The sequence below is a fragment of the Sinohyriopsis cumingii genome, unplaced genomic scaffold, assembly GCF_028554795.1.
Source record: "Sinohyriopsis cumingii isolate HCF-2022 unplaced genomic scaffold, ASM2855479v2 utg000441l, whole genome shotgun sequence".
Taxonomy (NCBI): Eukaryota; Metazoa; Mollusca; class Bivalvia; order Unionida; family Unionidae; genus Sinohyriopsis; species Sinohyriopsis cumingii.
Genome location: NW_028315899.1, coordinates 446,797 through 465,082, shown reverse-complemented (window position 1 = coordinate 465,082; position 18,286 = coordinate 446,797). Strand labels below are relative to the sequence as shown.

Genomic DNA, 18,286 nt, shown 5'->3' with positions numbered 1-18,286 from the left:
GTGGATTATGCTTATTTGAAAGATCTAGTGTTTAACAATGTGTCAACAAATACAGTGGATTATGCTTATTTGAAAGATCTAGTGTTTAACAATGTGTCAACAAAAACAGTGGATTACACTTATTTGAAAGATCTAGTGTACAATAATGTGTAAACAAATACAGTGGATTACACTTATTTGAAAGATCTAGTGTATAATAATGTGTCAACAAATACAGTGGATCACACTTTTTTGAAACATCTAGTCTACAACAATGTGTAAACAAATACAGTGGATTATACTTATTTGAAAGATATAGTGTTTAACTATGTGTCAACAAATACAGTGGATTACACTTATCTGAAATATCTAATGTATAACAAGGTATCAACAAATACAGTGGATTATACTTATTTGAAAGATCTAGTGTATAATAATGTGTCAACAAATACAGTGGATTACACTTATCTGAAATATCTAATGTATAACAAGGTATCAACAAATACAGTGGATTACACTTATCTGAAATATCTAATGTATAACAAGGTATCAACAAATACAGTGGATTACACTTATCTGAGATATCTAATGTATAACAAGGTATCAACAAATACAGTGGATTACACTTATCTGAAATATCTAATGTATAACAAGGTATCAACAAATACAGTGGATTATACTTATTTGAAAGATCTAGTGTACAATAATGTGTAAACAAATACAGTGGATTACACTTATTTGAAAGATCTAGTGTATAATAATGTGTCAACAAATACAGTGGATCACACTTTTTTGAAACATCTAGTCTACAACAATGTGTAAACAAATACAGTGGATTATACTTATTTGAAAGATATAGTGTTTAACTATGTGTCAACAAATACAGTGGATTACACTTATCTGAAATATCTAATGTATAACAAGGTATCAACAAATACAGTGGATTATACTTATTTGAAAGATCTAGTGTATAATAATGTGTCAACAAATACAGTGGATTACACTTATCTGAAATATCTAATGTATAACAAGGTATCAACAAATACAGTGGATTACACTTATCTGAAATATCTAATGTATAACAAGGTATCAACAAATACAGTGGATTACACTTATCTGAAATATCTAATGTATAACAAGGTATCAACAAATACAGTGGATTACACTTATCTGAAATATCTAATGTATAATAATGTGTCAACAAATACAGTGGATTACACTTATCTGAAATATCTAATGTATAACAAGGTATCAACAAATACAGTGGATTATACTTATTTGAAAGATCTAGTGTATAATAATGTGTCAACAAATACAGTGGATTACACTTATCTGAAATATCTAATGTATAACAAGGTATCAACAAATACAGTGGATTACACTTATCTGAAATATCTAATGTATAACAAGGTATCAACAAATACAGTGGATTACACTTATCTGAAATATCTAATGTATAACAAGGTATCAACAAATACAGTGGATTACACTTATCTGAAATATCTAATGTATAACAAGGTATCAACAAATACAGTGGATTACACTTATTTGAAAGATCTAGTGTATAATAATGTGTCAACAAATACAGTGGATCACACTTTTTTGAAACATCTAGTCTACAACAATGTGTAAACAAATACAGTGGATTATACTTATTTGAAAGATATAGTGTTTAACTATGTGTCAACAAATACAGTGGATTACACTTACCTGAAATATCTAATGTATAACAAGGTATCAACAAATACAGTGGATTATACTTATTTGAAAGATCTAGTGTATAATAATGTGTCAACAAATACAGTGGATTACACTTATCTGAAATATCTAATGTATAACAAGGTATCAACAAATACAGTGGATTACACTTATCTGAAATATCTAATGTATAACAAGGTATCAACAAATACAGTGGATTATACTTATCTGAAATATCTAATGTATAACAAGGTATCAACAAATACAGTGGATTACACTTATCTGAAATATCTAATGTATAACAAGGTATCAACAAATACAGTGGATTATACTTATTTGAAAGATCTAGTGTATAATAATGTGTCAACAAATACAGTGGATTACACTTATCTGAAATATCTAATGTATAACAAGGTATCAACAAATACAGTGGATTACACTTATCTGAAATATCTAATGTATAATAATGTGTCAACAAATACAGTGGATTACACTTATCTGAAATATCTAATGTATAACAAGGTATCAACAAATACAGTGGATTACACTTATCTGAAATATCTAATGTATAACAAGGTATCAACAAATACAGTGGATTACACTTATCTGAAATATCTAATGTATAACAAGGTATCAACAAATACAGTGGATTACACTTATCTGAAATATCTAATGTATAACAAGGTATCAACAAATACAGTGGATTATACTTATTTGAAAGATCTAGTGTATAATAATGTGTCAACAAATACAGTGGATTACACTTATCTGAAATATCTAATGTATAACAAGGTATCAACAAATACAGTGGATTACACTTATCTGAAATATCTAATGTATAACAAGGTATCAACAAATACAGTGGATTATACTTATTTGAAAGATCTAGTGTATAATAATGTGTCAACAAATACAGTGGATTACACTTATCTGAAATATCTAATGTATAATAATGTGTCAACAAATACAGTGGATTACACTTATCTGAAATATCTAATGTATAACAAGGTATCAACAAATACAGTGGATTACACTTATCTGAAATATCTAATGTATAATAATGTGTCAACAAATACAGTGGATTACACTTATCTGAAATATCTAATGAATAACAAGGTATCAACCAATACAATGGATTTTATTATATCTTATGAAAGTAACAGTGTCAATGACTGGTGCACAAAATGTCATGAGCAAGGGAACAAAACGATTTGTGATTTTGTCAGAAAATGCTTGTTTAAATTTGGCATGTTTTATTTTAGTTCAACCAAGGTTATAATATATATATATATATATATATATATATATACCACATACATTAAAAATAACATGGCATTTAAAGCATTGATATAAAGCAAACTGATATGCCAACACTATTGGTATATCAATCTGTGATCCACCTATAGCACAATAATACGAATATAAACCACTCCCTCAATAACTCATGCCCTGATAACTCATGAACTTATAATGCAGGGTCTGGCATGGATCCCATTTTTCAAACCAGAAAATACACAAAATATTCATCCCGAGTTCTTGAACTTAAAGAAAATCACAATCGAAACTGGTAACTGAAATGTTGATATATCGCTCGTTTTATGGTCAAAAACGGTAGATAGGACCTGGAAATTTTAATCAACATTTTGAAATTATCAACTTTTTGATAAGAAGTCATATTATTGGTTACATTTTTTTCCAAAACGATATTCTTAGTACATCGTAATTAAAGAAATTCAAGGAAATTTTAATTAATGATAATGTCACTTATGTCTAGTTGTAGGCAGTACCTTAATATTTCAATGCCAATTAAATAATTTTTATGAAGTGAAATTTGTGTTTTAATTCTATCTTTTCATTCCTCTTAAGTGTAATCATCATAAATGTAATGTTCATTTAAATGTAAAATGTGGCAATCTACTGTAACAGCCATGTCCATAAGCATTTCTCTGAGAACCTAATTAAGTGTCAACTGTGTTTTGATAACTGATTTGCGGAAGTATTTGTATTGTTGCACTGAATTAAAAGTTGGCTTCCTTTGTATTATCATGTTATATATATCTTTTGAATCAAATAAAGGAGGTGGAATAAAAGAAATGGTAAGAGGCATGCAAATCCTACATACTTAAAATCTAGTGGCCCAGGTCGTATGCCGGGTGAACTCACTTCATTCGATCAACTGAACACTGTCATAAATTTTATTGTGCATGTAACATAAACTACCTTTAATTAACAGACTCATTCATAACTGATCAAAGATAGCAAGGCAGCCAAGCGAAATGAATACTTCATAAAATGAAGAGCTTGGTTTCACAGATATGGACCATTGTGGGCAAAAGAGTTTTAGAGACTTCCTGAACTGGCACTTTGAGATATCCTCAAGGATAATAAGAAGTCTCACTATTACTTCCAATGGAATCATGACATCAATATTGTACTAAATGAACAATATAAAAACTGAGTGTCAATGAAGACGACTGTCTCATGAAATAAATAACTCTAGTTTTTGAAAAAAAGGAATCTTGTTTGGTGGTGTATCAACAGTTAGTCTAGTTCCCTGCTAAAATAAAAATCAGTGACATAATACACCGATGTTTGTGCAAACATACGATGGTTGCTGAAAGCAGTTTAAACTATCTTACATATGTTAGACACTGTGAAAATACATGTTATTTATACAGAATAATAAACAACTTCATTTGAAAAAGTGCATTATTAAAAATTTTTTTTGATGTGATTGTAAAACAAAGGATTCAGCCATTAAACAGCTCAGTTTCCTACAACAACAACCCAGGTTTTCTCTATGTCTAAGCAGATTTGTTCAATTTTTGGAGGTCCCTCATTTATAGTGCAGTTCATGTTTGTGGACCCTGTTGTGCGTGAGTTATCGAGTGAGAGACGTATAAACATTCTTTCAACTGCAGGCCTATAGATCAATGATGAATTTCTACTCTTTCATTAATCAAAAATGACATATGAAAATAGCAATTAAAAGTTTTAATACACCCTGTTTTCTAAATAAAATTAAAATGGTACACAATTTCATCGGAATCCATTCTTTCGTCCATTCCCCTCTCTAATCTTGTGCATAAGGGAAACAAATTGGGAGTGAGAGAAAAACATATTGTGCTGGATGAAAACATTAAAACTGAACTTGTACCAAGTAACCTACAGTAATCTGGTTCGTCATAACGGTATGTTTATGCTTTCCTTGGGATCTATCTACAGTGTTCATATTATCAATGATACATAGTTGCATTAGCCAGTCGACACTATATGTTAAATTTGTTGGCTACGAGGTACACATACTGTAGCATATTTAATGCTTTGTTGTTGTTGTTGTTTCTTAAACCAATTATAATGTTCTAAAAATCAATGATTAATTATTAAGTATAAAAATACCCAAATGGTCACACACTGCCCCCACCCCCGATTATTGTAGTTAGATACAAGCGAAAATCCATGAAAATATAAGCAATGGGGATTTTCGCTTGTGTGATACCATGATGTCTCTGGACCTACGAATAATGGTAAAGCTTAGTCAAACTGTCCAAATGAGACAGAGAGAATTGTATAGTCTTTAGAAATGTTAATTAATACAGAATAATGATTTAGATGAACTGTAAATATATTAAAATATTTTAATTACCTCTTGTTGGTTCGTCATTTATTTTCTATTCCATGCTCATTTCCATATGACAGTATGTGAACGCCTGACAGTTCAGGTTCAGTGTACAAGAAGCAAAACATGTTTGTTGTGTGCTACTTTCTTCATAAAAAACAGTCTTTCATGTTTAAATCATGAGTGTGTCTTATATTGATTTAAATGTAAATAAAAATAGACACTCAAAAAGAAAACAATCAACTTATCAATTTGCATATATGATTTTAAACAACAAGAATAAGCAAAGAACTACATTTTGTAGCAGACACACTCGCAGGGATGTGAGGAGTTCATTCACTCAGTCAATACACAGTTGCCCGAAGCATATCGTGACTCCATTCCACAGGCAAATATGTGTATTTGTATGTCACTGTGATATAAATAAAATATATGTATAGTATGTCCTCTGTATCAATGATATACCACTCGTTGTATAAATGTTTCATTAAAACCTCATTTCCTTTTAATGACAAATATATACATCTCGTGGTATATCATTGATACAGCTTACATACTATACAAATATATATATATATATATATATATATATATATATATATATATATATATATATATATATATATATATATATATATATATAACATATATATATATACACACACACATAGTGGAACCCCACTATAACGCTATAGTTGAGGTCCCAAAAATTGGATCATGTTATTAGCAGGGTCGCGTTAATGATTGGTTTTACAGTATTTTACTTTTTTCAGAGAACTCATTGGCACATGTACATGTATTCATGTCTAATGTATATGATGAATAATATCAACACCATTTACTATTGTGTCATCGTGGCATGCAGCTCATACATAATGCTTGTAATTCCATTGAAAAATTGCACACAGATTTACAATATTCAATAATTTTGTCCCAGATCATTGTGTCTGAATTCAAAGTCTAATATACAGCATGAACAGAGTATTAACATCGTCTGATATCATACCGTTGGGGCTTGCAATTATTCCATAATACGTGTAATTTCATTGCAAAAACTGCATACATATTTAAACTATTCAATAATTTTGTCACAGATCATTATGTGTCTGAATTCAATGGGAAAAATGAACAGCAAAATTAGGTTAACCAAGGTGAAGCACGTGTACGATTCATTACGTTCCAGGGTCTATGAACTGTGTTTGTATAAATTTCATACTGCTAAACTTTTCTCACATGTGTTTCCATGTACATTTATCCATTGCAAATTTCCAATTAATAATGCTTGTATGCCTACTCATTTGAACGACTACAGCAAGAATAATTAACAATCAACACATGCTTTCAGCATGCATATAACTTTTTCTTTAGATTTTGTGAATATCGAAAGAAATGTGTGAAAATTACTAACCATTGCGCAAAGTGCAGAGACTGACTTGCACTTGTGAATCTGCTTTTCCATACTGGTAAAATATTTGTATAAAAAAATAGGAAATTAATAACAAGTTCATAAACAAGCACCATACACATGTAAAACCAGAGAACAAAGTGCAGTAGACCTGCAATGGTCACGAGTCACTTTTATAAATTTCTTAAAGCTGAAAGCAGGTACAATTTCATACCTTTTCAATTTCCAGCTATTAAAGCGGACATTACTTACTGGTCAACTGATTGTGTCTAACAACACCAAGCCCAGCAAACATGTTGGCAGCTTTCATTTTTTGATGTTTATTAAATTGTGAGAATCTTATATCAACTACCGCATTGTCTGCTGCTTGGTTGTGTATGCAGTTAAAGAAGAAACACATGTTGGCTATTGTTTGAGCAATTATTGTATACAGAATGAATTGAAGACAATCACAAAGATGACTTACTGGCTTTACTCATGCATCAGTAATAAGTAACATTTCCGATAATGTTTATTTTGGCATAACACTTCAAGAACCTGGTGAAATTGTTAAATTTCAGAAGCTATGCCACGATCGTATTATATTAAAATTCATAAGTGAACTCATCCTTAAAATGATAATAAACATTTAACACACTATTTCTTGTACTTCCAAAAAAATGATAATAAATTTTTGTATACACTATTTCACGTACTTGAATGAATATATGAAATTTCAGGAGCCACACCACAACCGCATTATGGCAGTGTCGCACTGTGTGTATATATATATATATATATATATATATATATATATATATATATATATATATATATATTTATATATGGTATTAACGTTGTATCACTGATATACCACGGGATGTAAAAGAAAATTCATTAAAAGGAAATGAGGCTTGCCAAGTTTTCTCTTAATGTGTGTGTGTGATTTGTATTTTTAATGTAACTTTAAAAAACTTTCAGACACATTGCTACGATGTCTGCAGTGTGACAGTTTACAGTGATGTCTAGCGCTGGGGCATCATGCCGCAGACATGTAGCATGATGTACCACCCAGTTACATTATCCGGACACCAGTCCTAACACTGACCTCCTAATGCTGAGTGCCAAGCGAGGCAGCTGTTAGTACCATTTTTTAAAGTCTTTGGTATGACTCTGTCAGGGTTCTAACCCACGACCTTCCGCATCTGAGGCAGATGCTCTAACCACTAGGCCACCAGAGTGGTCTCCTGTTAATGAAAAATTTATACAATGAGTGGTATATCATTGATACAGCATACATACTATACATATATTTGATTTTTATCACATATAAATACAGATATTTACCCTTTGAATGGAGTCAAGATATGCTCCGGGAAGCTGTGTATTGACCGAATGAATAAACTCCTCACATCCCTGCGAGCGTGTCTGCTAAAGATATAGTTCTCTGCCTTTTCTTGTTGTTCGCTATCACGTTTGCAAACTGATAAGTTGTTTCCTTTTTGAGTTTCTATTTTTATTCACATTGATTAAATCAATATAAGACATACTTAGGCCTTAAACATGAAAGACTGTTTTTATGAAGAAAGTAGAGTTCTACAAACATGTTAGCTTCTCGGACACACTGAACACTTTGAATTCATGTAATGGCTTAAGGAAATTAGCGTGGAATAGAAACTAAGCATAATGATGAACCAACAAGAGGTAATTTAAATATTTTAATATATTTACAGTTGATCTAAGTCATTATTCTGCTTTAATAAACATTACTAATGACCATAAAATTCTCTGTCTCTCTTTCTTTCTTTGGACAGTTTGACTTGATTTTACAACCATTCATAGGTCCAGAGATATTGTTGTATGACACAAGCGAAAATCTCCAATGCTCGTATTTTCATGGATTTTCGCCCAATTTTTTTTGCTGTTGCTACAACGGTCACAGGGAGAGCAAGAGAGTTGGGGGGATGCCATTTGGATATTTTCATATTTAATTAACAATAATCATATTTTTGAACATTATTATAGGTTTAAGAAACAACAACAACAATAAAGCATTAAATACATTACAGTATGTGTGCCTCGTTACCGACAAATAGAACTTTCAGTGTTGACTGGCTATTACAACTATGTATCATTGATATTATGAACACTGTAGATAGATCCCAAGGAAAGTGTAAACATACCATTACGATGAACCGTATTCTTGTAGGTTACCTGGTGCAAGTTTACTTTTAAGGTTTTCATCCTACCCAAATTGTTTTTCTCTCACTCCATCTTTCTGTGAATGTTGCACCTTATGCATGATAGGGAAGAGGGGAACAGAAAAATAAAAGAACTGCGATGAAATTGTGTACCACGTTAAATTCATTTAGAAAACAAGGCCTATTAATACTTTGTATCATTATTTTCATATGTCATTAATGATTAATGAGTGAAAATTCATCATTGATCTACAGACCTGCAGCTGAGAGAATGTTTGTATATTTGTATTGTTGTGTCATGGGCAGATCACAATTTTTATAGAGAGAGAGAGAGAGAGAGAGAGAGAGAGAGAAAGTACTCACCTTTTTCGGGACCTGGTGTCCCTGAGATGAGTGGGGTTGAGCCATTGAGGTATACATATCTTCCCACTGTGGTCTGGTTACATAGTTACCTGCCCTCATGGTGTTCAGGGTATTTTCTACTGTGGATTCCATAGCAGTAGCACCACCTGCTACCATACAAAAATTATTTTAATTTTAAAAAATATGACTTTTGCCTAAATTGGGTCTAACAAGAGTACCATGCATGATACATTAAATGACTGCCCAAATCCAACAACAGTACCATTTATGATACATTAAATGAGTGCCCCAATCCAACAAGAGTACCATTCATGATACATTAAATGACTACCCAAATCCAATAAGAGTACCATTTATGATACTTTAAATGAATGCCCAAATCCTACAAGAGTACCATTTATAATACATTAACTGACTGTCCGAATCCAACAAGAGTACTGTTTATGATACATTAAATGATTGCCCAAATCCAACAATAGTATCATTTATGAAACATTAAATAACTGCCAAAAATCCAACAAGAGTACCATTTATGCTACATTAAATGACTCTCCAAATCCAACAAGAGTACTGTTTATGACACATTAAATGACTGCCCAAATCCAACAAGAGTACCATTTATGATACATTCAATGAATGCCCAAATCCAACAACAGTACTCTTTATGATACATTAAATGATTGCCCAAATCCAACAACAGTACTGTTTATGATACATTAAATGATTGCCCAAATCCAACAAAAGTACTGTTTATGATACATTAAATGATTGCCTAAATCCAACAAGACTACCCATTCATGGTACATTATATGCATGCTCAATGGTTAATGCCCATTTTTTTTATATGAGTGGGAGATTACTGACCAGTAGGCCTCAATGACCTTGATAGTGGTCAACTGTGTTTGTTGTTGTGGGTTTAGTGCCACTTTTCCGCACATAGAGGCCAGTATAATTGGTGGAAGAAGAACCTGTGAAAACCCCAGGAAGAACCAATGACCCATTGGGAGCTACTAACAAGCTTTTCATATACCCACATTGGCCAAACCCAAGACTTGAAACCACATGGACTGGTTAGATGGCTGTGATCAGTAAAGGTGACAATAACTTGGCCAACTGGAGCCCTGAGAGTGGTAAAGATAAACGGTCTTGAACTAAACTTATTGTATAGAAACTATTCATTTTTTTATTATTAAACTTACCATAATCTTGACCTTCAACCCATCAATTTCAATACCTACTGGGTTTTTTCTTGCTCTAAGTGCAAGGTATACACAAAGTTTGGTTAAGGAACTTACTCTGGAACAAAAGTTCTTGAGCAAAACCCACTATTTTTTCAGTCACATGACCTTTATTCTCAAAATAAATAGGCCTCTTTCGGAAGCTCTCCATAAAACTTGGTCAAGGTAAATGGTCTGAAACTGAAGTCATTGTGCAAAAATGTTATGACCCAAACATCAACAGGCTTTTTTCTTATCCGAAGTGTGAGACATACACATACTTTGATGAAGGCACATGGTCAAGACCTGGAATGCATGTACTGAAATCATTTTTCAGCCTGTGATCTTAATTTCTGACCTACTAACTCTAAAATTAATGTACTTTTCTTGTATCAAAGGCAATTCATCGGAAAGTTTGGTCATTGTTAATATCATATGATTTGAGTAATTCTGTCAAAATCATTTCTCTTCTGGAGTTCTTGTGACCTTGACTTTGATCTTTTAACCAAAACAATACCCTCAACCCACTCTCCCAAAATCAAAATGTCTTTCTTGTGGCAAATAAAAGTTTAGTCAAGCTATGTGGTACAGAACTTAAATTGTTTTGTGGATATAATTTTTCATTCTAAACAATCACATGACCTTGACCTTTTTACCCCAAATAAATAGGTGTTTTTCTTGTGTTAAATGCAAGCCATCAACAAAATTTGTTCAAAGCAGTTCCACTGCATGCATGCAAACACACACCCTCACCCACATCAAAGTAAATGATAATGAATTCAATTAAAATATTTTTCTCCTTAGAGTTGCTCTAAACTGAATGTTGCACCCCAAAATCAAAAGGTATCTTTCTTAATTCAAATGAAAGACATTATAAAGTTTGGTCAAGGTATCTTGTATACAAGTCAAGATGTGTCTAAACAGTTTCCCATCTTTCAGTCCCTGTGACCTTAATGTTTAGCCTTTTGAGTTCCATCAACAAAAAAATTTCTTTCTTTTGCCCCAAATGCAAGCTACTATAAAGTTTGTAATGGTACATGCTCATGCACTGGAATTACCGTGTAAAAATGAAATTGGGAACAGAAGAATAGGTGTATGGACAGAAGACAGAGAACATCATAACCTGATCTGCTCAAACTTATGTCAAGAATATAAAAATGAGTAATAGTAAAAATTAAACAGCATTACTGTTGATTCAATCATGAAAATGTGACAAATAAAATACAAAAACTTTAACATAAAGCAATTATAAAATATTCTACAACCTTGATCTTCAAAACCCTTTACAGTCAAACCTGGTTATCTTGATTACATCAGGGGTGTCCAAAAAAAATGTAGCCATATTGTCTACTGCAGAACAATGATTATGCATCTGATGTACCAAAAAGCAAATGGCATTTAAATGCACAACAAAAATAATAATTTAGTCAAACCAGGTTGCAGAAATCAAAAGAAGATTGGAGGTCTTTTAAATGAGATAAATTACCAAGTCAAAATTTCTTTAGAACACATACATTTCTGTAACAATGTCATTGGTTAACAGTCATCCAGATGGTTTTCTACCTATCTGTTACATTTTCTTCATGTTTTCAGACTGATGAAAATTATTCTATTGGTTTGCAACAACATGTCACTTGTTTTAAATTCCATTTGCAACCATATATTAAGATGAATATCATTCCAATTTTCTCCTCACCTGCAAAGCACATTATATACTTGTATCTGCTGCTCACTGGTTGGTAAGAAAATGAAGCCTCGCCTATCTCTAGAGTCTGTATATATTAGTAATAAATAATAAAGAAAATTCCCTTTTCCCCTGCCATACTTTAGTTCTTGCAGTACTGATTTTATTTAGTTCATAAAAACTGTTACAGTGACCTTAAAGAGGTCCTTAACTTTGTTTCCTGTCTCTTACTATGAAGTTTACTGAAATGTTGCTGACAAACAGCCTGTAGTTTTAAGACTAGTTATTGCTTTGTTTGTATACAGTTTAACTTTAGTAACAAACGCTGTGATTTCATAACTTTTTAGAGAGAATTCAGACTCCAGCTGTACACAGTGGACAATAAAAAAAAAGAACGGTTGTTAATTAATTACTTGTGTGTACATGTATGTGCACACTCTGTACTCTATTTCCTATTTTAATACCACAGTCAATGTATATTTCGCAATAAATATACCATAGTTTTAATATTCCTCAGTAAATAAAATAACCTTACCTCCCAAAGGAATTTAAGAAAATTCAAACTTATCTATAAATGATCACCACTATATATGCAAAATGAATTTGCTTGTCTTGGTCTAGATACAAATAATGCGTATCTGAGAACACAGTGTAACTACATCTTAATTCATGACATATATGAGAACAAAGTGTAACTACATCTTAATTTATGATACATCTGAGTGAGAACATAGTGTAACTACATCTTAATTCATGACATATCTGAGAACACAGTGTAACTATGTCTTGATTCATGATGTATCTGAGAACACAGTGTAACTTTGTTTTGATTCATGACATATCTGAGAACACAGTGTAACTATGTCTTGATTCATGATGTATCTGAGAACACAGTGTAACTATGCTTTGATTCATGACATATCTGAGAACACAGTGTAACTATGTCTTGATTCATGATGTATCTGAGAACACAGTGTAACTATGTTTTGATTCATGGCATATCTGAGAACACAGTGTAACTATGTCTTGATTCATGATGTATCTGAGAACACAGTGTAACTACATCTTAATTCATGACGTATCTGAGAATACAGTGTAACAGCATCTTAATTCATGACATATCTGAGAACACAGTGTAACTACAGCTTAATTCTTGCCAAAATTTGTCACTTTTATACATGTCATACGTACATCATACATGCTACAGTTAGGCATGATACATATAGCATATACTCACATGTCCAGTCTAAATGCAACTGCACAGACACAGAACTGTTGATGCATAATTCATCAGCAGATCCAGATCTATGCAGTTTGTCAGGTTATATCAGTAGTACAAACAACACTGACCCTTTTCTTCTGGAACATGTTATGGCAGATCATCAGGGTCTATACTGTTTGCAGATGGACTTGATTTATAAGGGAGTATGTATGATACATATTCTAGGTTAATGCTAGTTTGGTTTGGTTTTGTGGGTGTAATGTCATTTTTCAGTGCATGACAACCAGTATATTTGGTGGAAAAACAGCCCTAGTCATGGGAAGAACACTGACCCATGGGAAACTAGTGGCAAGCCTTCTCATATACTCAAGTTGGCTGAACAGAGATTTGAACCCACAAGGACTATAAAGGTAAGCACCTTAGGCCACTTGACCCACCCAGTTCATGTTAGACTAAAATATTTGGTTGAAATGACTTCTCCCTCCATCCAGGAGAATTGAGTGCAGAAAGTTTAAATTGTATAATATCAAAATAGTACCTTCAAACATCTTTTGGGCATATCTTCACATGAGTTTTTGAAAATACTAATGAAATACTATTGATATTTTATAATATTTTTGCCATATTTTACTTTGCCAATTTTATAAAATGGCAAACTAGAAAATGGGTTGCATTCAAATTCGGCACTAGTTCTGCTTCCATAATAGAATTTCTTTTTTCACTAATTCATAAATTTATATAAGGAAATATTAGATAATATAATTTATAATAATGGGCTAGATCAATTTTATAATTAATAATAGTAATGGACCTTGCTATATCAGTGGAGTCATTTATTTCTGACTGGCTAAAAAAGGTATTTCTGACTTGTTTCTTCAAGGAGCATGTGTGAATCTTAGGTGGGAATTCCATAAGTAACAATCTAATTTCTGGAATTTAATGATTTATGATAAAACGTTAGCATTACAACTCATTACAGAGAATGAAATCTCTTACTACTATCCTCAATGAAGGGAAGTTTGACACAAAAGACTGCTTAAGCTTTATTTTGTATTATTTATGCACTGTAATGATGTAGTATTGGTACTAGTAAAATTCCTTTATAAAACACAAGCAAGCAATTCCTTTTTTTATTCTGACAGTCACTAAATGTAAGTGAGTGGGGAATGACAAAACAATCCAGGTAAGGTAATGAAAACTTAGCTTTTTGGCATCTTTATGCAAGATGACATATATATGGAAGGATGACTATTTCATCCAAGTCACCCTCTAATAGGTGTGTGTGCTTATAAATATATATATATATATATAATTCTTTACATAAAAGTATATAAAAGTGATTTTGCTTTTCTTCAATTTATACCTCTGTCTTCCTCTTGCTCAACCTGGACTTGATTGGTCCTATTACTGTCTTGAGACAAATTTTTCCCTTTTCCAGACTGTGACACTTTATTATTTTCTTTCCCTGATTTCCTAGTTTCATTTACATTTTTATACAATCTTCTTTGACTGGAAACTTCTACTGGTTGTGGAGTGAAAGAAACTTTGACATTTTCTTTCTTTTGGGGTGTTGATTTCTGCTGTAAAAAATTGACTTCTCTAATACTGGAGTTATCTAACTTTGAGGCATTAGTGACCAATCCTTTGCCACCGTTTACTTTATCATCTTTCGAGGGTTTAGATTTAGGGACAGCTGTAAGTCTCAGTCTTTCTCTAGTGCCTCTTGGAGATCCAAAATCTGCAGTCCTCTCTGGTTCATCCCTTGTGGGCCTCTCTGAACCGTAATACTTCTTCTGTAGTTTGGGTTCCTGTAATGCATCAGTTCCAATGGATGTAACACTATCACGCATCAAGTTACGTAATTTGTATAATTCTCTCTCTGCATTGATCAGTGGAGAACTTGTGCTTTCAATAACATTATCTGCTTCACATACATGCATGCTTGCGAATGAAGACCTTGGTGGAGTAATGTCCCTTTGTTGGACTGTTGACATCTCCTCTGAGAATAATTTTCTTGATCGGCTTGTGGGTCTGCAAAGAAATAAATATACATCATGCAGATTTTAAAACAGACTGCCATCATTCCCAATTTCTTAAATTTTTTTGTGCTTTTATCATTTTTACAAGTATGGACAGTGCTGAGCTATTGTTGACAAATGCACTGCTGCAACTCCTGCACCTACAGTTTGTGTGAAAAACAAATTGAGACTATACTGACCTTTTCTGATCTTTCTCCAACTTTTTGTGGACTCTTGAAAACAGAATTGGCCTGATGGGTCCATGTGAATTAATGGACGTATAAGCTATGATGGCTCAATGGTTATCATGCATGACTCAAGACCAAAAGGGTGCAGGTTTACATCCAACAACTGGGTCAGCTATGGTGGTACATCTTTGAGCAAGGAACTATTTTCCAATTGCCTTGGCATTATATAGACCACTTGTGTTGCTGTACTGTTGTTGTTGGGTTTATGGGGGTTTAACATCATTTCTCAGCATAAGATAGGCTATACATGGCGGCCAATTTAACTGGTGGAGAAAGAACATGGGAAAAGCTAGTACTAATATTAGTACCCTTACTCGTACCTCATGGACAGGGTACTAACATGAGCATATACGTGTTAATGGAGCAAGCCGGGTGTGATTCACACCCGGCACTCTTTTAGCTTAATAATAACACTTTAAACATATTCCTAGTAAAAATTCCAATACGTTCAGTAGTCCTCTTATTTAATACCGGAAGTATCAAAAATCACTGTAGAAATAGTTGTAAAATCTCATTTACCTTTTTTAGCCGATATTTTCGTTTAGATTGTCTGCCATATTATTTCAAATAATGATTACTTCCGTTCTCAGCCTCGTTTGTTTCTGTGCCATATAAGGACACTGACGCCTAATTTGGAAATGTAAACAAATTGTAGTAAAAATTTGGCGCCGTTTTGGTCAGAAATTATGCGCATTAAAAGTAAATACGGTTTATCGGCAACTTTGAAATTCCACCAAGAAGCGATTATTTGCACTTGATTGATAATAATATAGCGTAGAATATGCAAAATATGGCCTGGCAAGCCTTACGTAGAAAAGGGGTCATGGCGAGAGTCTCGCATTATCTGTCATGGCAGACAGGATACGGTTAGAGTAACCATGCCAATTTATTTTATTGTGTAAGGGCTTAATAAATTCAAAATAAGCCAAACTTCTTTCACAACATGATTATACTTATGTTGTAGATTTCTACACTGTTTGTTTTTCTGACTTTAGTGATGATTTCTTTTGCTCCATTACATGATATGGGATCAGTTCATAGCCTCAACCACAACAAATCAAGTTGAGGCTACAACATTGTAGCTAGGGAAAAGCCAGTTAAGAACCACTGACCCAAGGGAAGCTACTGTTGCTGTATTGTAAAACACTAAAACCAAACCTATCCAACTCCTCTTGAGATACAGCCTTGAGAACTGTTCAACATGGTTTTACAAAACTCCAGACATATAATGAACACAATTTAATTCAGTGTTATACATCATGTTTGCTTTTCTTAAAATATTTATTTTTTAGAAAAGAAACTGGAAGGTTGTATTCTAATGATGTGACAGCTGCACCTGTTATTTCTGCAAAATGCAGCCACATTAATGTGCTGATTCAATGGACTAATACTCTGGAGGTGTCTACTGGCACTGTGGCAATGAAATATCTTAAATACAAATTTGAATCCAAACATAAAAAATATAAAAATTACAGTCAGAAGAAAGGCTGAATTATTGAAGTTTCATTTAATATCTGCTTCATATTGTGTGCCCTATATAATTCTGCAAATTTAAACTTGGACAAAAATACTATGAATACATAGTATAATGCTGAAGTTGTAAGTCCGAGTTCAAACATTTTTATACTTGAATTGCTTGTGACTAATGAACTACCCCCCATGTGCTCACTTTGTGTGTGTGTGTGTGTGTGTGATTTGGATTTTTAACATAGCTTTAACATATTTTCAGTCATATCGCTACGATGTCTGCAGTGTGGCAGTTTATAGTGATGTCTAGCACTGGGGCATCATGTCGCAGACATGTAGCATGATGTCCCACCCAGTCACAATATCCTGACGCCAGATCAACCAGTCCTAACACTAACCTCTTAATGCTGAGCACCAAGCGAGGCAGCTGTTAGTATCATTTGTGTAAGTCTTTGGTATCAGGACATCCCGCATCCGAGGCAGACGCTCTAACCACTAAGCCACTAGAACAGTTGCTCACGGTGTAATTTTCAATAATCTGGATAACTGATTATCGTTATTTATCAAACTGTCACAAAATTAAAAATAGATAATTAAAATAGGATTTTTTTCCTCATTGTCAGGATATATACAGACACACACACACATACACACAAACATCTGGTGAGATCAAACCTGGTCAGAAGTGGGTCAGATAAACTAGGTTTAATTATATCCTTGCTTGCAAATGTATAGCAGTGACTGTTTCAGTGTATATGCATGCCCAACCATTTTTCTGAAATTTTTAAGCCATTTTCTTAATATGTTTGTCAAAAATGTAGGTGAAAAGTTGGCTTTATTTGTAGATTTCTTCAAGTTTTCACTCTGTCTGATTTCATGTATGTATGTATGTATGTATGTATGTATGTATGTATGTATGTACATGTGCCAATACTTACCTGATTTAATAACAGAAGTGCTCGAGTCCTATGCTTACCAAACAGATATCAGATGAGAAATGTTTCCCCTTTCACAAGGTGACTGACCCCCCAATCCCATCAGTTGTTACTAGAGCAATTGTGCAAGCTTTTTCAATTACATAACTACAAGGAGGGATTAAGAGGTTGTGCCCATATTATGATTATGTGTTGTCGAGAAAAGATTGTCCTCCAAAAATTGGTTTCCTTTTCAAATCTTACCAGATCCT

General features: G+C 32.9%; 1 protein-coding gene across 2 annotated transcripts in view; it reads right to left on the bottom strand.

Annotated features, from left to right (window-relative positions):
• Positions 1-18,286, bottom strand: part of LOC149774039 (uncharacterized) — a 95,749-nt gene that overhangs the window by 9,654 nt on the left and 67,809 nt on the right. The window contains exons 15-16 of one of the 2 annotated variants that reach the window (XM_089945877.1): positions 14,731-15,398; positions 9,245-9,390 (exon numbers count right to left, since the gene is read on the bottom strand). In XM_089945877.1, coding sequence (XP_089802003.1) covers positions 9,245-9,390; positions 14,731-15,398 — 814 coding nt within the window. Of the gene's footprint in view, positions 1-9,244; positions 9,394-14,730; positions 15,399-18,286 lie in introns of both variants that reach the window. The other variant, XM_089945876.1, reaches the window with a different exon arrangement.